Source organism: Alosa sapidissima, chromosome 12 (assembly GCF_018492685.1).
Source record: "Alosa sapidissima isolate fAloSap1 chromosome 12, fAloSap1.pri, whole genome shotgun sequence".
NCBI classification, from domain to species: domain Eukaryota; kingdom Metazoa; phylum Chordata; class Actinopteri; order Clupeiformes; family Clupeidae; genus Alosa; species Alosa sapidissima.
Genome location: NC_055968.1, coordinates 13641099 through 13663528, shown reverse-complemented (window position 1 = coordinate 13663528; position 22430 = coordinate 13641099). Strand labels below are relative to the sequence as shown.

General features: G+C 46.5%; 1 protein-coding gene across 1 annotated transcript in view; it reads right to left on the bottom strand.

The window, feature by feature from the left end:
- Positions 1–574: 574 nt before the first annotated feature.
- sh3rf1 (SH3 domain containing ring finger 1) overlaps positions 575–22430 on the bottom strand; it is a 50906-nt gene continuing 29050 nt past the window's right edge. Inside the window, exons 5-12 of the mRNA XM_042057084.1 lie at positions 16027–16032; positions 15556–15707; positions 12849–12976; positions 10098–10268; positions 8184–8470; positions 6911–7263; positions 4613–4953; positions 575–4218 (exon numbers count right to left, since the gene is read on the bottom strand). Of these exons, the coding sequence (XP_041913018.1) occupies positions 4050–4218; positions 4613–4953; positions 6911–7263; positions 8184–8470; positions 10098–10268; positions 12849–12976; positions 15556–15707; positions 16027–16032 (1607 nt within the window). The 3' untranslated portion in view covers positions 575–4049. The remainder of the gene's footprint in view (positions 4219–4612; positions 4954–6910; positions 7264–8183; positions 8471–10097; positions 10269–12848; positions 12977–15555; positions 15708–16026; positions 16033–22430) is intronic.

Genomic DNA, 22430 nt, shown 5'->3' with positions numbered 1-22430 from the left:
TGAAACAAGTTTCCCATTACACGGTCCTGGTGTGTAGTTGTAGGATGCTTTAATAGCTGAAAACGTACCCGAAAGCCACAAGTTAAAGTTAAAGACCAACTGGTATCGACCAGTTCACAGTGCGGTCAATATTTCAACTAGCAAAAAGAGTGGGGGAAGTGCACATTCAGTTTGTGCTGAGGAATAAATAAAATAGTTTTTTACAGCTTATAGCACTATACTGTGCATCTTCAAAACTGAGGGGGAAAAACAGATCTTGGAGGAAGAGTGGTTCCTGGCATCCTCTCCTGGAGCAGGTTGGTGAGTTAACGTCTTCAGACAGCCAGACACAAGCAGAGGGCAATGGGCAAAAGGCCCAAGGTCTTGTTTCCCTCTCTTCCCGTCTCTCCTCCCCTTTTTGAATCGCTCCGTTCCCCCCCTTCTCTCCCACACAGCTATTTTTAAAACCACATAAAAATCACCGTATTCCAGTTAAATATTTACATCAGGTCCAGGAGAAAGATTCAACAAAGGGACTGAGTCAGAGAGGTTGCTGTAGTCTTTATATAAAAGAAAAGGACCGGCACAAGACGAGTAAAACCATTGGCTTTTTATTTTTGTTAAGGTTGAAATCATTACAAAATGTGCTTTTCCTTCCAATGTTACAGAATGTTTACACAGAAAAAAAAAAACTGTCAAGTGGATGCCAGTAATCACCATTAACAAACAAACAAACCACCTATTTTTAGATGATTAAGTCATTATTGAGAAAATAAAAAATATCAAGTATGTCATCTTGGCAAACAGAGAACTGGTCAGATAAAGCCAACTTAGTGCTACCTTGTGTGCCAACAAGGCTTGGCATTTACAGTAAATGAAATTCACATGAAAAAAAAAAAAACAACAAAAAACCACCTTTAGTTACATGTTGACCTGCTGATGGACTTCCAGCTAAAATAATCAGAATCAGTCACTACTAGTACTGAAGTTGTCAATCTCCTTGTAGATTTGCCCTTTGTGTGTGTGTGTGTGTGTGTGTGTGTGTGTGTGTGTGTGTGTGTGTGTGTGTGTGTGTGTGTGTGTGTGTGTGTGTGTGTATACAGTATATATGTGTGTGTTTCTGTATGAGCCCACAGGTACCTTCTGTCAGTGTAAGGCATATTATTTCATTTGACTAAAATATACTGTACAGATGAGCGTGTAAACTGTGGAAGTCAAGAAAAAGGTGAATGTAAACCTGTGTAAGTCCATGGAAAACCTAACAAGCAGAGATTTAAAAAAGTATTTGAATGAGACACTGCAGGTAACTGGATGAGTGCCAAGATGACATAACAAGGAGGGTCAACTCAACGGCAGCACTTGAGTTAACAGTCCGTCTAAACAGTGTATCGTACCACGCTCTACAGCTCAACACCTCTCGCCACATCCGCAACATCAACAACAACAACAACAACAACAACTACAGCCTAACTAAGCCAGCAGCCAATCGCACAAAAGCCCCTTCATCACAGAGCGAGACTTTTTTGCACTCTCAATCTCTTTCAGTCTCTCCCCCACAAACACACATATAACTAATCACAATTTCTGTGGACATTTTTATAACCTGACCCCTTAATGATAGCCCGATGTACGAAGGCGTTATTAAAAAGGACAAAAGACTTGCGCCATTCTAGTCAGTGAGAATAAGATCTCTTGTGAATTCTAGCCACTCTGCATTTGAACCGACTATCAAGAATCACCTCTGAAGGACCTTAAATACAGTTGCCAATTATGTGGCACTGGTGTCAAATGAGCCTCAGAAATGTTCAAGGGGGGCTTAAAGAGCAGCGGTGCGGTTTCGAATTCAGGTGATGAAGTGGTGCATTTCCCAAATTGCCTGCCCATCAGAGGTGCTGATGGAATGCGTAGATTCCATAGGCTAAGTGGCATTTGAGGCCCAGTGAGTGTCCTCTCTGATAAGCAGGCTCACCGGAGGAGGCATGATGACTGGGGAGGGAGGTGGAGTGGGGTCTCATTTTAGGGTATCAGTCCTGCATGACTAGGTTTGATGGCAGCAGTAATCCACCTGGCCTGTAATACCGCATTTGATAACTGAAGGTGAGAGCTGGGAACATTGTGTCAATGTGCAATCAGGGCACTTTTTCCAAATCAACTGTTCCATTTGAAATTCGGCTGGCGAAGGGAGAAATTGAAATGCCATTGACTGCAATACGCTCCGGGGGGTGGGGGGTGAGAGGAAGAGGTGGAGGCAGTGGATGAGACGATCATTTTTTTTATATGGAATGAAACGATAAAACAGTAGGGACCCAGGGGCTTTTCAATTCCATTAAAATCAATCACATACAACTTGTGCTTCACAAAGACAAAAAAAATGAAATGGTCAATGAAACCGGAGTGAAACCAAAGTACCCAAAGCCATTTATAGAACAAAACACATACATCATATTCAAGTCTACGGGACACTTCATTACACACAAACACACACACACACACACACACACACACACACACACACACACACACACAGCACAAACATCCACCAGACTGACCCTAAGGAGGAGGAGGAAGCTGATAGAAACACTTGATACTGAAATGCAGTAATGGACACATGATGGTGTAGAGCCACTGTGACGGGCAGAGCGCCTTGCGGCTGATCTGTGTGGGACAGTGGTGGGGCCTCTGGCTGAGGGACGCTCACTGGTGGTTTCCAGGGCGCTGGCTGTTGGAGTACTTTTTTTCCTGCTTCCAGCCCGTTCAGGACATGTTTGAGGTTAGACCAACTGTGTCGCAATCACTGGCAAGATGACTTGTTACTGTTTGTTCTGAGGGTTGCCACACAGACGATCCCATCTCAAACACGCGCTCACACACACACACTCATAACGGTGAAATATAAATATACACAGAAAAGTGGGTGACAGACTCACTCTCTGTGATTACGGTGTGTGATTGTGTCAGTCGCTCTGCTCTGTTGCCTGGACTGAAGAGCCATTTCAGATAAGGTTCATCAAAAACAGGGAGCAGCTACGATTTTCAAAAGGAAAAAAAAAAAAAGAATCACAGGATACTAGTGATTTTGAAGACCTGTGGAGTGTATTTCTCAGTCTTTTCCACAAACAAACGCACAAGAACCTCTCACATCCAAATCACTTAAACAGGACATATACAGCAGTCGATTGTTTCTAGTATTTCCTCATCTTGACGATCTCGTCAGCCATTTTGAATCATGCCGTATCTTTCATGCAGTCCCTCTACTACCTATGACGTCCTTCAAAACATCGAAACACAAAGGCAATCAAAACATCCAAACATTAATTGGCATTGATGACACTGAGAGACTTGCTATGACCTTTCAGCCACTTATTGTGCAAAGAGAGACAGATTGGACGAGTAATTATCCAATCAGTGAGCTAAGAGCTGCAGGCAGCCAATCACAGGTCCATGTTAATGGTACTTCCACATTAAAGCGAGCTTTTAAATAACTCATGCATCCATACCAGTCAGCCAACTTTCTGCACTACCCCAACCAAACCACATAATAAAAAATAAGTTAAATTCATATTTCCAGACATGAACAGTTCATAATTTTTGTTTGTTCTGTGACTCATATTTATCTTTGTTTGCTTATATACAATAAAGTGAGACAGTACAAGGCACACATTTAAAAAGACCTTTGAAATGTTAACTGATCGTTAAATAAAGCAAAAAGGAAAGTCTAGCCCTACCACGTGACTGATTCTAGTGCTCATCACCAGCTTATGCTAGCCGGTGCTAATGCTAATTTCCTCTGCTTGCTACTGTACGTGTCTATGTCCTTAAGAATCCATTGCCGTTTCTCCACTGTGCTATTAAGGCCCGTTCACAGCCTCCTTACAAAAGGCCGCAATTCATCAGTGGCCCAGTTCAAGAGTTTTTTCCCCCTCTGCGAGGTGGCTTAAGGTGGCTGGATTAAGACTACGGCAGAAGGCATAGCATATATATCCAGATGAATGCCTTGCGTAGTCATCTCAGTTTGAGTGAATTCCACTCCCAGACGCCAAGACTTTGGGGCTGATCATGTCGCCGAGGTATCAGATGATGTCCACAAAGCTGCCAGGGAAGAGTCCCGTGCGGCCGTTCCGTTGAAGCGTGCCCTTGAACCAGCCATCTTCACGCTTGCGGTGGACAAACACGATGTCTCCCTCCTTCAACTCCAACTCTGCCTCACTCTGGGGCGGGTAAGACACCACCACCCGGTACCTGTGGGAGGGAACAACTCAGGTTACATCCGAATCACTTTGTGGCCACATTACCACCCTAACACCATGTAGTCCATTATCCCTTACTTTTCACTGGTGGCATTACAATACTGCCTTCTGGGCATAGTAACTGGTTTAAGATGCAACCATTAACATGCTACTTTCCACTACAGTCAATGTATGACAAATGACAGAAGAAACCTATGTACACAAAGACAACATTGTAAAAAATCAATTCATGAACCTGTTAAAATTCAACATTTACTAGTTTGGCAGGATTTTTATATGGAGGGCTTACGAGCTCCACTCTGCAAGAGCAGTAAATATGAACACAGCAATGCACAGTAAAAAAATCTCAGCAGATTGGGGCTCAAAAAGTGTTGGCGGAAACGTACCTCTCGCAGATGATTGGTCGAGAGTCGTGTAGCGCATGCAGTGATGAACAGGGTTGGCGTGGGGGAGGGGCGATGGGCACGGGGACTTCCTGGGAGACACTCTTGCGGTGGGTGGATTCCGAGGAGCCAGAGGCCGACGGGGAGGGTTCCGATTCGGCCGAGGTGGACCCACAGCGACCGCCATTGGCCCCAGCTGGGCAGGCGGCCATGTCAGGTCCGGCGGCTCCCAGGGGCATGTCCATGGCGACGGCTTGCTCTGCTTCCAGCGTAGGGGAGGATGGGGGAGAGGGGCGGAGCTTCTTCTTATTGGATAGCAGCTTAAGGAGACCCTTCTTCTCTCTCTGTGTGTTAAAAAGATCAAACACATCCATGTTTATATTGAGCACTTAAGTTTTATGCTTTGGACACACATCTGATGCTATTTTTGGCCACGCTAACTTTAAGCTTTAATGATATCCGTTTCAGATATCGAATGTAGGCATTTTGGCTGGCTCAGATCTGGGTCCAGCAGCGTGTGTGTGAGTGTGTGTGTGTGTGTACACACTCATCTGTCTCTTTCTGTTAATGTGTCTCCACCCAGCCTCTCACAGCTCGTCTCACCCACTAACTCAATTTCTCCTCTGCCCTGACAGAGGACTCTTGTGTGTGAATTAGGCCCTGAGGAACAGCATGTGAGGACTGAGGACACTGCATTATCACCCTGCTACAAAATAACTCCCAACACCCTTGCTTGACTTGCCCAAAGGGAATAAAAAGATAGCATTTCAACAAATCAACACACTTGAACTTACGGGTGATATCTCTGATCCACATTGTGCAGTGAGAGTACCCCACATGTGTCTAATGTTACAGGAGAGTATGAAACCATACCCCAAGATGAGAACCAACTCCTCCTGATCGAAGCCTCATGATTCGTCTCAGAGCTGGTTTCCATCTGGGACCCCAGCTGAGCCCAATCATTTCCCCCCTCACCCAGTTAGTAGAAATTATGAGCTGAGTCGGACAAAAACCACACGCGAGCGCTAACACATGCACACATGCTTGCTCGCTGGCTCAGTGTAGTGTCCTCGAGGCATGGTTACACACACACACACACACACACACACACACACACACACACACACACACAAAGAGAGAGCGAGAGAGGCTTCTTGTTGTGCCTGTCCTTAAGCTACTTTAGAATATTCCGCTTCATGTAGTGCAGCGTTTTCGGCAGGACTAACACACTGCACTCAGCAAAAGGAGAGCAAACCAGCCGAATCATAATTAAGAGACACTTTCAGCTCAGCAGGTTTTTAGGAGGAGAAAGTTGAAGCAGATGAGCAGAGGAAGAGGAGAAGAAAGTGAGAGAGGGAGAGGAAGGTGAGCAAGCACTCTACCAACTCCCCAGCCACTCACACACACACACACACACACACACACACAGACACACACACAACCTGGTTCCAATTTGAAACTTTGTTTCCCCCAAAGAAACCTTCTTCCCATCTTGCATAAACTTAATTATCATAAGTAACTGCCTGTACAGAGGAGGCAGTGAAAAGTACACCATTTTTGGTGCACTTTACTAAAGTGCCATGTGAAGGGCTAGGGTAAAACTGCCGTTGTCTTTTATAATGTGCTACACAAATAAAGTTGACTTGACTTGGTTTGAACTCACAGCCATGGCGTTTCTAATTTTGTACTCCAAACATGAAAGTACTGAAACACTTACGTGTTGTTCTACCACATTTATTTGACCTTGTGATGTCGGGACTACATCTGGGCTACACTGGGCATGCAACTGAAGCATTCTGTTCACAGATTGCAAAAATAGATCTAGAAGACTGAACTACAAGTTATACATTTCTTTTTCAATGGTGTGCGCCGCCATCACGTCTGGTGTAGCCGGTTCCATTGATTGGAGCGGAAACTAATTGTTGCAGCATACGCATTAAGAGGAGAGAGTTGAAGCCACTCTTATGAACACTGGGAAGGCAGAGGGTACTTGTATCGAATGTTCAGGAGTTTTAAAGGTTGGAGGTTTTTTTTTTTTTGTTTACAACATTTAAAAAGGACCTAGAAAATATCAACATGTTTTGACAATGTCAAACGCCTATGCCCTGTGTTGCCCAGATATCCCCTACAGTTAGCATGCAAACCAATTAGCGTCAGACGCTAATACATGAAGAGTGCTTTATGGCTGCGTTCAAGACAGGTGGAAACAAGTATAGAGCTCCACAGAGCATCTTTAAATCAGAAGTGGTGGTGTTGTGTGGAGTAGTGTTGTTGGTGGTGGTAGCTGCACCCTGCACCCACCTTTCCATCTTTGTCCATGCGGCAGGGGAGGGCCTGGTTCCCAGTGGCGGACGCCGAGGTCATGGCGGCACCGAGGGGCACAGCGCTGCCGGGGGCGATGGGCACGGCCAGCACGGCCACGGGCCGCAGGCCGTCCACCTCCAGGGACGCGGCGCTGACGTTGGGAGGGGTGAGGGAGGCGGCGGCGCAGCCCAGGGACACGCCGGCACGAGCACAAGAGGGGGAGGCGCCCGCGGAGGCCGCCACGCCCAATGGCTGCGGGCACACGGCCAGGTGGGGCAGGAAGGCCACGGCCTGCTGGGACTGGATGGGCGTCACCGCCGCCGTGGGCCGGTCCTGGCTGTGGCAAGCAGCTGGTGGAGGAAAGCACACAGGGGGTAATTACACCAGACGCTTCCACTGGGAGCATCAGCCAAACACACGTGCACTCGCGAGAAAAAAAGGCAACTTGTGTTACGAAAGCGCACTTGTATACACTTACCAATAACAAACTCACAAGGGTAATACATGGAAAAACCACAAAAATAAGACTTAAATGTTTTAAGTTGTTGCAATCCAGAACAAAATGTGTTGAAATCAGTTAGCCCCAAGCTTAAAACAAAGCGCATAAACAGTATGGCATTTTACAGTAAAGTATTTTCTGCTGAGCTCGTGCAAGTACTCAAAAGCCAGGTCAGACACGCAGAGGTCTAAAGGATTAAATGTGCAAATGACGGGATTCCTAGAAGCGAAACCTACAGAAGACTGATATTTTATGGCCCTCTGGCATATATGGGGGTTACAGCATGAAGCATTACATAACAGATTTACTGAACGCTGCTGATCTGCATTAACTGCCATGTGTGTCCAAATCAGTGGAACATGGTCATTCCACACTGACTAGGACATACACGAACCCTACTACAGTCTAAAAACCTGTGAGGACAGAGTAGACCTCACAAATTTTGATCAGTGTTTGACATAGTTAATACATACAGTACGTACATCACACATTGACATTAGTGTATGGACAAGCATTCTTCATTTTGTATATGTGAGTGTGTGCTTGTGAGTGTGAGAAATAGTGGGTAAATGGGAGTGGAAGAGTGTGTGTGTGTGTGTGTGTGTGTGTGTGTGTGTGTGTGTGTGTGTGAGAGAAATAGTGGGTAAATGGGAGTGGAAGAGTGTGTGTGTGTGTGTGTGTGAGAGAAATAGTGGGTAAATGGGAGTGGAAGAGTGTGTGTGTGTGTGTGTGTGTGTGTGTGTGTGTGTGTGTGTGTGTGTATACACTTACCAGTCCTTACTGCATTGCGCGCCTGATTGACGGTCATCTGGGACGTGACGTGCATCAGGACTTTGGCCTGTCCTGAGGACATGTGGGCTGCAGTTACCACGGCAGCAGTGGGGGGGAGCGGGCTGGGTGGGACAGGCCCGGGGCAGGTGGTGAGGACCTTGGGGTGCTCCACACCCCCCAGCGCGCCACCCAAGGGGGCAGTTGAAGGGCTGACGATGGTGACCCCTCTCCCTGCCTGGGTGCACAGACTCAGGGGCACTTTGGGTTGACTGCCTCCTGAAACAGTCCTGCAAGAGAAGAGAGAGCCAGAGGCGGAGCACTTAATACACATCCCCAAAGACGTGTCAACACTGGAACATGTAGGAGTTGCTATTCTAGCGTGCAATGATGGTGCAGTATACTAGCACACAGTACAATACACTAACTAAGAGTGGAAGGGGACAAGCTAATCTGTTCCATGTGAGAGTATGTGTGCAGGTATGTGAGTGTGAGTTTGTAGGCATAGAGAGAGAGTGTGTGTGTGTGTGTGTGTGTGTGTGTGTGAGTGAGTGAGTATGTACGTACATGTGTCAGTACAAGCGATCTGCTGACTGCTTATATAATTTGCTCAGCGGCACCTTGATCTGGTGCGTGTGACTTGCGGGCGGTGAGTGAGCGGGTGTGACAGCCTGCATGTTATGTGTTGACGTGTTTGACGGCCTGAGTGGGCCTGTCACAGACATGCTGATCCTGCACATGCATGCAGGGAGACTGATGATACATGTGTAAATGCACCCCCCCCCCCCCGCCCATCACTTTGCCCACTCTGGCATGTGCGTATGTAAGTGTGTGAGTGCAAGTGTGAGTGTGTGTGGGTGCGTGTCTGATGTGCCACGACCTTGACCTGACGCACATGAGTGATGTTGATTTGATGCGTCAGAGACGGCAACTAATGAACTGCTTTGATGAAGATTGTCAGTCACCTTGTGCATGAGTGTGTTTGCATCAGCGTGTTGCATCACAATAGCATATGAAAGTACGAGACAGCAAGAGCAAAAAAGTGTTTGTGGGAGAGAGAATGAGAAACATCTAAAGACGAATGAGAAACATCTAAAGGCAACAAAATCACAAGGGAACGAACAAGTTTGAGTGTGAATGAGGACATGACAATGCTCTTAAAATGAGGGGACACAGCAAGCGATGGATACTGCATTAGGATATAGGGAGAGAGGAATAGAGAGAATGGGTGGAAGAGCCAAAATGAGTGAGTCAGCGAGCCAGAAAGACATCAAAATAAAGCGTGAGGGAGTGACAGAGAGAGGGATAGAGAGAATGGGTGGAAGAGCCAGAATGAGTGAGTGACTCAGAAAGAGATAGAAAGAAAGTGTGATGGAGTGACCTATGAGGCGCCCACAGCGCAACTTCTATAAAATTGCCAACAAGTCGTCTGCAGATCACGCACTAAAAACATCCTCCATTGTAAAGTTTTAAATAGATATTTAATTGTAGATCAGAACCATTTTAAGCATGTATGTACTGTAGCCATACATCTGGGTTAAATTTTAGCCTTTGGTTTCGAATCCCTTTCCCATTCATTCTTTAAACGAATGCTAAAAATTGTAACCTAAATTATTAATTGCACAAAAAGATTGCTTTTTTTGTTTAAAAAAATAGTTTAGATTCCCCATGCAAACTTAGAAATGAACAAACGGAAAATACAGTTGCTTAATATATAAAGGCTTACAGGCCTACATAATATTGATAATTTAAATGTAAAAATCACATAGGCCTATTATTTAGGAGGATTACCCTCGCAAAAAAGGGGTGAGGGTATGTTTGTTTCAAATGAGTAGCCCTCCATGTGATTTTGGGTCCTTCAGGTAGCCCTCATTCCCAAAAAGGTTGGCGACCCCTGGTCTGGAGGCTGCAAGTTACCTGCTGACAGGACTCATGTAGTTGCCAGGGAAGACGCCCATCTTGCCCGTGTGCATGGAGGTGCCCTTGAACCAGCCGTCCTGGCAGCGCTCCAGCACCAGGAACATCTCGCCCTTCCTCAGCTCCAGCTCGTCCTCTTTACGTGGGGAGTACGGGAACATCGCCACATACCTGGTGAACACACACACGTAAACATAGAGTACACCCAATATAAGTGGTAAGCAACCTCATTATGTGTTGTCCTACAGTACATGACCACGTCAATACCATTCCTCCAATACTGAAATGTGTAGCAATTCCACTAAAGAGAGCCCAAGAACCGGGTGAGGTCATTCGATGTTACAAGAACGGTGTTTGAACATGGACGGCTTATGGAGAATCCCATGGAAGATTAGTTTAAATGGCTTTGTGGAAGAGCCTTACTTCACGTAATCAAGGACACAACAATAACAATAGCCTCACTAGCAGGGATCTCAACAGACACCTTATCAGTAGGGTCGTCAGGACTCGCCGAGATGAAGGAACCAAGGAGAACCAGCGTGAATATAAATATGCTGAAGTGGTCCCTGAAGTGCCACACAACACTACGGTGACAGACACCTGACAGCGACTTAGACATTTTGAAGCTAATTGTGACCTGATTGTGGGAGGACCAGGAGTGGGGTAATTGCTCTGTCGAGTGCAGCAATTGTGATGACCTGCTGCTAGGTAGGGCTGCTGGGGCCCTTCAAAGTCTTTTCAAAGACTTGCCCTTCAAAGTTTTTCAAGAAAGTTATCCAAAACCTTGGTCTTTTGAATACTGCTAAGCATTTAGTATTTTTCAGCACATTAGCACATTGAGTGCTAAAAATACTAAATACTTGGTTATTCTTAGCACTTAAAGTATTCAGTACTGCATTGCACTTTTTTAGCAGTCAAGGTATTCAGCATTGTATTGCACTCAGACACTGAATTGATCCAATTCCCTTTGGCATGCATAATGTAATAAAAAAAAAATCATAGCTTATGAAAAACGCTTTGCTCAGACGCCTTTGCTGATTGGATTTCTACTATTTATATTTGAATGCATGCAATGAAGCGGTACGGAGTTCATTTAAAATCTGAGAAGCTGGAGGGAAACCTGTTGGATTGACACATACTCCAAAGGGCTGTTTATTATGTCCGGCAATCTGTTGCAACTGATTTAGAAGTGTTTCCTGGAGGCCAATCATTCTGTTTCCTTCAATGAGAAATAGGTGCATGATGTGATCAAGCTGGAGCTCTGGTGTCAATCACAGCACTTAATTAGCACTAATGGACTTGACAGGGAGCTTGTGTTAATGGGCGCACACATGCAAGAGGAATCAGACTTGCAGGAAGGGAAATTATATTTTTATGGAAAAACACGATAGTTAAGATCACGATAGTTTGATCTTATCTTAAAATGTGTGTGCGCCCACTCAAAGCACCACTCAAAAGCTGCTACCCCTGAGGGCATTTTGGAGAGCCAGCTGCATGACCTTTTACATCTCAAGCATAATCTGATTGAATGACAGAATGACTGATTTAAGGCTCAAAAGATGCACACACACATGCTTACGAATAGACTTACTTATACGGACGCACGCACACGCTAACAGGTTGGCTAACAAGCGGTCACATGAGCGCCGTCTCTACCATAAAACCATCAGTGATCTCCGTCAATCCATCTTCATTATCCACTCCTCATCCTTTTTTTCCCCCATGGTTCCAGTCACCCTCAACCTCACTCCACCTCTCCCTCACCACTGTTACTGCCAAACCATCTCTCTCTCTCTCTCTCTCTGGCATCATTCCTGGGTGACATTACTGCTAATGATCTGTTAGGGCTGCACTCAAGTCACAGGCTTGGCGCTAATGTTCAGAGGAGAGAGCACAGTCACTTCACTGACAGTAGAGCCCCATCTGTTTCACACACTTTCTCCTGGGTACAGGAGTGTACATATACACACACATGCGTGCGCGCACACACACACACACACACACACACACACACACACACACAGATGTAGCAGCACAACATCTTATAAACAGAGGAAACAATAAAATGTGACTACTAACAGGGAAAAACAGATGGATGGATGTGACCGTCTTCATGAACCCAAGTACACACACACACACACACACACACACACACACACTTGTAAGAAACCAACATACAATAAACATAGCATGCTATAAAATGTAACTATAAGTATGGGTACAAAGACATCTGAGCAAATGTTGACTCAGTTTCAAGCAAACCAGTGAAATGCGCGAGCGCGCGCACACACACACACACTCACACACAGAGAGAGAGAGAGAGGAGGAACGAGCCATGTCTAATGCCCATCAGCCGTCAGGAGTCAGCTAGGGCTTTCAATGCACCAGGGGTCGAAGGTCAAATGTCAGAGGTGAGCGGATGGGCTGGGGAGATGAGTCCCTAGAGGAGCTACTGTTCTCCTAGTAGGTCGGGGATGGCGACCTCTGACCTGGCCCACCTGTGACTGCGGTCACGCTCAGCTGACTGAGCGGAACTGGAGAGGGGTCAGACAAAGGCGATGACTCACATAACACACACATCTCCCTCCATGTGTGTGTGTGTGTGTGTGTGTATAGTGGGCATAAGCCAGAGATCTATAAACACCGTTTCACCACAGCCACAAATTACATGTACCCAGGTGATCATGCAGCTGCGCTCTGCATGTGTGCATGTGTGTGTGTGTGTGTGTGTGTGCGTGAGAGAACACTTACACAGTAGGCCGCTGTCTGCTGCTCTGGTCATTGGCGTTGGGGGAGGGTCTCTGTCCAGCAGCCAATGAGGACGTGGCGCCAGCAGCTGAGGACTGGGGGGGAGGAGGTGGAGGCGGCGGCAGTGCATCCTATTAAACAAGCACACACACACACACAAACAAAGAGTTATAGGGTGACTCGCTCAGCCAAGGGACGCCAAACACAATAACCATCTGTTTACTTTTGTGATCTTTACATCTGTTTAAAACGCTGCACTAAGCTATGGTTTCAGGCTGCCCCTCCATTAACAATCCACAAAGGCAAGTTCAGCAGAGCTAAAACAAAGCTATAAATGTTATACAATGCAAAAAACAAACAGTTTTTTTTATTCTGTTCTCAGGAGTCTAGTTTGTGTTTGTGTTGCTAGGAAACGTTCTTGGACTGAAGGCATTTCGATTGGCTGGGGAGCCTGTGTGAGGGGGTGGAGTTGAGTGGGGGGTTAACTGGTTCCATATGAAGTGAGAGACAGGAAGTACAGTAACTCTGATGGCAAACATGTTTATTAGCAGTCGCCACAACAGCACTCTCAGCAAAACGGGCTTTCAAGAGTAAACAAAACACTGCAGTTTTAAGGCACTCCCCTGGGGTGTGTGTGTGTTTGTGTGTGTGTGTGTGTGTGTGTGTGTGTGTGTGTGTGCACGAGTGTCAGACAGAAAGGCAGAAAGACAGAGACACACACACACACACAGGCCTGTTCAATCTGCCTTTCAGTCGTTTAGCGCTTTCAGGCAGGCACAGGAAATTGAATATTTAATCGGAGGCGAGTTCATATCTCTTCCAGATTTCTGGAGACACCCTGGCAATGACCTGGCCTAATGGAAATACATATGTGGGATACATACAGAAACAGACCAACAGCCATGAGGAGGAAAGGGTGTGAAAGAGAGAGTTTGTTTGTTTGTTTAATTTAAGGCCATTTTAGCAACTAAGGCTATTTAGTGGACAGAATATTGTGTGTTATAGAAGTTTAAATATGTTTTTTTTTTTTTTTAAATCTATGCTAGTAACAAATTCTAAAACCTTCAAAAGGTGGGACCTTACTAAAAACATCAGCTATAGAATTTTGGTAATAAAATTGTTGTCTTTTGGTTTTCAAGGCAGGGCATGAAAGAGAGAGAAAATATGTGAGAGAGTGTGTGTGTGGTGTCTGACTGACTGACTGAGTGAAAGAGAAAGAGAGAGAGAAAGAGAGAAAGAGAGAAAGGCAGAGATACCCAGTGAATGTGTGTGAGAGAAAATGAGTCTAAAGGCAAAAAAGGATGAGGAGGAGAGGATGGTCCTAATGTTATAGCTCCTGTCACTATCATAAAAACAAATACCAACAAAGCTAACAGAAAGCACTTGAGCTTTCAAGAAAATCCTACCAGAGGCCTGCTTGGGCCAATTCAGGTTCTTAGCAGATAAGATGATCAGTGTGATAACTACCAAGCAAAGTGTCCAGCCAATCTGTCCAGCCAAAGTGTCCAGCCAATCTGTCCCTCTACATTTCTCCCACTCATTCACCAGCGCCAACATGAGGAGCCTGATAATCCTGGTGAAAGTTCAGCATCTTTAACAGCCATAACACTGGGAGTGTGTGGGATGGAGATAATGTACTCCGTCTGGTCATTATGAAAACTGAGCGTGTGTGCGTGTGTGTGTGTGTGTGTGTGTGTAAGTGAGCTGGCGCTTCTAACATTTGAGTGTGAGCGCAGTGTTTTATTCACTAAGTGAATGCTTATGAGTGTGTATGCAGGTCTGTGTCTGCGGTTGTTTGTGCGTGCGTGCGTGCGTGCGTGCGTTTCCCTGGTCCATTGCTGACGTGGGAGCTGAGATAATGAGATTGCCCGCAGGCAGGAGGACTCATCTGAGCGAAAACATCATGTCGACTTCCCTGGTGAACCCGGAGAGCTCAACCTTTTGTGTTGACACACATACACACACACACACACACGCACGCAAGCATGCTCACACTCTAGTGCACAGGAAGAATGTGCTCTGAAAACACCATGCGGTGGTGGATGAGGCAGAGGGGATGGTTTTGATGGGGCGGCCTCGGGAGGGGAATTAAAGGTCCCAGTTCCCATAGTCAGACTGGGGTCAGGTGCCACTTCCTATACAATCAAGTGCATTCAGAGAGGGGGGGTGGGAGCATACCGTAGACATGCAGACATCCCATATACACACTTGCACACACACACAGAATAAACACTTCTGGAGTGTGCGTGTATGCAAAAAAAACAGAGACAGAGACAGAGACAGAGAGAGAGAGAGAAAGAAAGAATCCACAAGGGCCTTGCTAAAAGTGCTATTTGTGAAGATGAGCCACATTTCTCCCCTTCTGCTCGACGCTGGCACCCTGCCGGCAGGGCCACAGGTGCACCCTATAAATACCACAGAGACTTTTGACGCAAACGAGTGGCGTGGGCCAGACATCTCTTCTGGTGTGTAAATGTTGCCCTTCTGTCACCCTTCACCATCACAGTCCAATTCAGGCAGCACTTAGTGGCTAAGCCAGTGACTCCTTGGGTGGAGGAAGAACTTGGTACTGACAGACAGTGATGCACAAGCCATTCAGAAACGTTTTCTATACAATTATTTCATCATTCATCGTCATAAAACTGCAGCTGTGAAGCTTTTAAGGGGTAGTGTGTGTTGATTCAGAGTGGTGTACATGTTTGTAACTCACCACTGGGATGGACGCATAGGTGGTCTCCGGGGGGAACGTGAAGACGGTGGCCGTGGTGACCGGACTGCTGGGGGGCGGGGTGACGATGAGGCCAGTGGTGCAGATGTGTACCTGCCCAAGAACACAGAACCGAGAGAAACGCTTACATCCCACTCAAGAGGAACACAGTCACAGTCACAGACAACAGATCATGCTTTCTTAATGCATCAGAATGTTTGGCTTTCCCGTCGTTTGCTAAAAAGGGACAAAACCGTCCTGCGACAGAAGGTGGGACTGATGCTTTCCCGTATGTATTGCAACGGTACGCAACAGCATTGATGTATGATTAAACTGCGGAGCTAAATGCGGTGTGGCGTGCCTGTCTCCCTGGATCTGTGCAACACTGTTGGGCTGCCAACCTGCCTGTATGTATGAGGAGAGAGAGAGACAGCGCACACACACTGGGGGAATGTAACCTATACACAAGCTTACCAACAACTACAGAGAGGAACAGAGATGGCCTGAAACTGTCACACTGGATGGGAGTGATCATTTAGTCCGAGCTGAGGCCCTGATTGGCTGATACAGACCACATGGCTAGGCAGAGGCAGACGTTTTTTTAAACACTTGAACATCATATAAAAAATCTGGCAGGAAGAGAGAGAAAACAATAGTGTCGTAAAGAGGAGATATTGGTGCAAGTCACACAAGATCACTCATCTAAAATGTATGAACACAAGACGGCACACTGTGAAAGAAGCAGCAACTCGCAGGAGGAATTTGAGCTTTCTATAAGCATTTACAAATATTTTAGAATGCTGTCTGGGCTGAAGAGCCAGCTGTCAATGTTGTGCTTGGTAAGTTCTGTTATCCACTGAACATAACAGAATCCCTTCAATTAGTGAGCGCCCAAAATGTTTTATTTTCTTCCTGAAACTGGTGGTGAAATATGCTGATACGTGTGTGTGTGTTGTGAAGGGGGTGGGGGGTGGGTTGCACCTGACCAAGTGCCAGCCTCACAGCAATGCAGCGTATGGTAATTAAATATGAATCACAAAGTACACAGTCCTCACTGTCCTTCATATTACTGATGAAAGCTCTCCCTGGAGCGAAACATTTGAGATACAAAGTAAATATCAAAAGGAGTACTCATCGGCTCTAGTTGAGAGAGAGAGAGAGAGAGAGAGAGAGAGAGAGAGAGAGAGAGAGAGAGAGAGAGAGAGAGAGAGAGAGAGAGAGAGAGAGAGAGAGAGAGAGAGAGAGAGAGAGAGAGAGAGAGAGAGAGAGAGAGAGAGAGAGAGAAAAAGAAAAAAAAGAGAGAGAGAGACTTGGTAAACAATGTGTGCTACATCTTCAGAATCCTTTGCCAGGTAAATCATTACGCTACTCCCTGAATGCCAGATTAAATTGGGAGTTTAGTGTTCTGTGTATGTGTGTGTGTGTGTGTGTGTGTGTGTGGTGTGTGTGTGTGTGTATCTATTTATTTGTGTGTGTGTGTGTGTGTGGGGGGGAGGGGGGGGGGTGTACAATGGAGAGTAAAATATAAAGTAGAAAACAAAAGGAGCACTGATCACCTCTGGTAAGAAGGAAACCATTTATAGATTGTGTGTGTGTGTGTGTGTGTGTGTGTGTGTGTGTGTGTGTGTGTGTGTGTGTGTGTGTCTTGATAAAAAGGACATTTTCTGCATCTTAAAAATCTATAGCCTCTTGAGGTGAATCATTACCCTACTTCCTGAATGCCAGACTAAATTGTGAGTTCAGTTTAGTGGTATGTGTATGTATTTATTTAAATGTGCACACACACACACACACACACACACACACACACGCCTGTCCATGCATTACTCACAACTATAAATACAAGCAATCCAAATTGTTTCCACACAAACAAACAACCAAATATGCTCATTAATGGAGATCTGTTTCCAGCCGTCCGACCCTGTCTGGCTGGAGGGGGTGGAGGGGAGGGGAGGGGAGGGGAGGGGGGCACTGCCAGTGCGGCTTACTGGGCCACTACAGCTGGTCTCTGTGCCCCACTGGCCTCCAGCCACAAAAGGTCAGCATCAAACAGCTCTGGCCCCGCTGGCCCCTAATCAGAGGCAAACCGCAGTGATAATAAAGGAAGCCAGAGAGCAATCACAGGAAATCCTCTGATGGGATTAGATTCCCATTTGGGCAGGGGTGACCCTTCCCTACCAGTCAGAGAAATCACTCGTTGCCGTCTTGGGGTCGAGTGCATCTCAAGGTCCTCATCTTTGTAGGCTGCAGCCTATCGTACAGTTTCTCCTTTTTTTTCCCCACCATCACCATGGAGCCTTTCTTCTACAGTGCTCTTGCTTCCTCTCATCTATTCTCTAACTTCCCTCTTATCTGGGCTTATCTCTCTCTCCCCCCCCCCCCCCCCCCCACCTCTCACCATATCAGGCTCCTCTGGCCATTTTGTCCAAGAGTAGAATAAAGACAGTGGTCAGTATGAGGGAGGGGGGCGTGGCCCTTCCAGAATTCTCCAGATGCCCACATCTAAAAAGGCTCAAGAGTGAAAGACTCAAAAACCCTTTTAAAGAAAATACACCCTGTAAAGAATGGAGAGGGAGAGAGAAACAGACAGCAAAAAAAGAAGGGGGGGGGGGGGGGTGGATAAGGACCCTCGCCCGCAGAAAAAGATCTCTTCATGTCGTAAATATAATAGATGCCTCGGCCATTACTGCAGAGATCCCACCCAGCAGAAGACGTTAGACACACACACACACACACACACACACAGTGCAGACAGTGTGTTGGGATCGTCTTACGGGCGTGAACGCTCTGCTTGCAGACAGCGTTTCAAGTGTCTGGTGTGTAATAGCGCTGTAATCACGGCTTAATTTTTTATCATTCCAGTCCAACCCTTTTACTGTGAAGTGAAGTTGTTTAAACCAGCCAGTTAGAAAGAAAACACAACAGTGTTCCTCTTGTGTGTGGTAATAAGGGTTAATAAAAACAGGTTGGCTTGTTGGTGTGTGTATGTGGGGGGGTGATTGTGTGTGTGTGTGTGTGTGTGTCTAACTGCAGCAGTGGTTTATGGCCTCCGATTTGCCAATGACGTCCAAGGGCTGGGTATTATAGCTAGGCACTTTAGACATGCAGACACAATGGTGAGCAATTTTGCCTACATGCCGTGTGTCTGTTTGCAGACAGCAAAGAGAACACAACCCACTCACACTCTTGGCCTGTCCCACACAAACACACACACAAAACTCTTAAATGCCTTTCCCCCTCCACACTCACCTTGGCATCATTTAAGGCTCTCTGGAGCCACACTCTTAAGTCTAAACACTCACGGCGTCGTGGGTTGGAAAGGCCACATAAATAAAAACTTCACATAGTTATGCACGGAGCATACAAACTACTGCAGAGGGAGAATCTTTGGGTCAGCCATACTACACACTTACAGCCACAGTCCCCCATCAATCAGGCCACAGAGAAGGGGCGAATAGAGAGAGAGGATGATTGATAGGATAGTCACCCTGGGGGAGAGAAGCGGGTGGGACACAGAGTATACTGCATGTGTGAAATGAGAGAGAGAGAGAGAGAGAGAGAGAGAGAGAGAGAGAGAGAGAGAGAGAGAGAGAGAGAGAGAGAGAGAGAGAGAGAGAGAGAGAGAGAGAGAGAGAGAGAAACTCGGGAGCCATTTAGCCCTTAACCATGATTCCAAATTTGTCCCATATCTTACTACATTAAAAGACCAAAAAACATGCAAACGTTTTGATAATGTACAGACTAATTGAATTGGAGAGAGCGATAGAGTAAGAGAAAAAGAAAGAGAGAGATGAGAAGGTAAAGACTCAGTGAACATAAGATTGGATCACGGTCCCAAAGTAGTGGAGGATGAGCTTCACTTCCTTACAGTGTAACAAATATAAAAGCATTAGGGAAAGCTATTTCTCAAGAACAGCAGACATTTGTCCTGAGTTTACAAAAAATGATAAGGCAAAGCACATCATTCCTCCTGGGTGAAACAGATGATGTTTACAGCCAGCCTCCACCTACCTACACTGCTGTCACATATTGAGAGAGGATAGCAAATGACTGAACATGTTCTTGAACACCACGCTTACAGTCATGTCAGCAAAGCTTATTAAATGGAATTGAATTTAATGAGAGGCAGAGTGAGCAAGAGAGCGAGAGAGAGAGAGAGAGAGAGAGAGAGAGAGAGAGAGAGCTAGAGTGCGTGCAAAAGAGACAGAATGAAAAAATAAGAGAGAGTGGCGGGAGAGAGATACGAGCTGACCGCTGCAGGGCATCAGCACTGCGTCTGACTTATGCGTTCTGACACTGCGAGTTTACTGGGGCACAGCCCCAGCACTAATTGACACAAACAAGCACATCCGCAAACACCATCAGGCCCTTCATCCTCTCACTCCCAACATGATACTGCCATCAGCAGGACTCACGCTCGCCTCAAACTCTGCCTTAACCATAACTGGTATGGGTGGACACAACAAAACCGATTTGGAAGAGAGGCTCTCTCCTACACACTTTAACAGGAGTGGGACTGGATGCAAGAACATGCTGCAGTCAGCATCCAAACACACACACACACGTTCGAGTGGCCCATTCATCAAACAGCTTGACACCCCTGTTGGTCAGGTTGTTGGCATGTGTCGGTCCCAGCGTCCTCGTCCTTCTGCTTGTTCCACTGACAGGCCCTCCCACTGGGACCTCAGCGCCTGGCAACCGAGGCAACAGCTGTGAGTGGTTGTCATTCCGAGGCGGTGAGGTTGCTGTGGAAACCAGTGGAACTTGGCCGAAAGGGAGAGGGAGGCTTCTTTTTTCCCCCGTTTTTTTATGGTGTGGCTAAGAACGTAGTCACGCATCCATGATTTCAAACGCTTGGACGAAGCAATGGCCTGGTTAGAATGACGGGGGAGAGAGAGAAAAACAGAGAGGGAGGGAGAGAGAGAAAAACAGAGAGAGAGAGAGGGAGAGGGAGAGGGAGAGGGAGAGAGAGAGAGTAAAGGAGAGGGAGAAAGAGAGGTCTGGGTAATTGCTGACAGAAGGGGAGAGCCAGAGCGGGCCATTCGGGGTTGGAGAAAACAAACGCCTCATTCCTCTGACAGTGCAGCCGGCGAGGCCTGCCTTGGCTTCAAGCGGCCGGCTTAGTGCGGAGTCTCTCTTGCTTCGTCCCACACACACACACACACATACCGGATCTCTCCCTGGCTATGCCAATTACTCCCTTCTCTTTCCTCATACCATACTCTTGGGGAGTCCCTTTGAGTCCACATTTATCTCAAACTTTCTCACTCAACCTTTCTGACCATTTTTCTCTCCCCGCTGCTCGTTCCCAGCCACACTGGATCCATTCCTCCACCCTTGGAACACCTCGTCCCCGAGTTCCATTCCAGGCTAACGTCCCCGTGTCTTTCATTCCAGGCGAAGACTCAAAGCTAAAAGAGCTCCCCCTGCCAAAAGTGCAGATAAGATGCAGTACTCTTTCCATCCCCACTCCTCCACCTCTATCTCTTTTCCCACTCCACCCCCTCCTCCCCCATGCTGCCAAAAGGCATCCGAGGCCATGGCTGCGTAGACCGCAGTGTTAACAACAGGCCCTGTCAAGCAAGAGGACGGATTTCAGAAGTGCTCAACTTGTTGGTTATGGAACTGGGTAACTACGGTGACTGACTGTCCACTGCTGCTGTATGTGTACAAGTGTATGTGTATGTGTGTGTGTGTGTGTGTGTGTGTGTGTGTGTGTGTGTGTGTGTGTGTGCGCGCGCATGTCCGAGTGTGTGTTTAAAGAACAGCAGTTCCCAGGCCTCCCTCAGGCCTCCACACAGACATAAACAAGGCACAAACAGAGGCGCGAACCTGATGATGACGCCAATGCAAACCTCCCCATTCTCAATCCTGCCTCCTCTCCGTCAGCTGCACTCACAGCAGGCCCTCCCATTCATGACCGCATTCACCCCATCCCAAGCACTCCCTCCTCAGCCGTGTGTGTGTTAGTTACTGAGGGGAGAGATACTTAAAAGTTCTGTTGCCATCTGAAAACCTTGAGTATGATGGCCCTCAGATATAACTGAGTAACCGTACTTTGTCATTTCTGTTCATGTATGCATATGTTATTGCAAGTCTAGGCACCAAAGCTTGCTTTGAGAAGTAAATGGGTAGAACTATTAAATCCATTTTAATTGAAGAATAATTAAAGGTCTTTAAATGCCACAGTCTCATATTGATATCAGTGTTTGTTTCCACTACTTTCACTTGGCAGTCTAATTTAATGAAATGTGTGCTCTCTCTCTGTTAAAAGTATTGGATAAACAACTGACCTGAGTGGTTTGGCATAACTAGTATCTCAGTAAGTACCACACAATTATTCCTACTCCCCTGGAGATCACTTGAAAATGCATTTCATAACCACTGCATTCTGAAATAAGGCCAGTAACCAAAGAGCATTAAATCACTGTGTTCACCATAGATATTAGCTACCCCCGTTTTCAGCATTTTAACAAGCTCTCCTATGGAGACAAGCTGTCAAATTCTGCCCCTGTTGACTTGCCCCAGTATTCACGGTTAGTTGCACCTTTAAACCCGTCTCAGGCACACCTTTAGTTGCCACTTTTAAGATGTATTAGAGGGGTAGACAACAAGGGTGTGAGTACTTGAGGGCCTGTAAGGATGAGGGTGAAAGCTAAATTGTAATGCTGCAAGTGCCCACTGGCAGGCTTCCATGTCTGGCTATTAGCTGCATTTATAACCTGCATTTATAAGCTGCATGCACGCTATAATGCTTACTGCCTTGGATTTTCTCTCTGCTTGCGTTTGACCCTCTCTGCTTCCCGTCCATTTTGCCTCTTATTTCTATTCTCGCTCTCTCTGTACCCGGGCCGTCCATGTGCGAGGCAACCCCATTC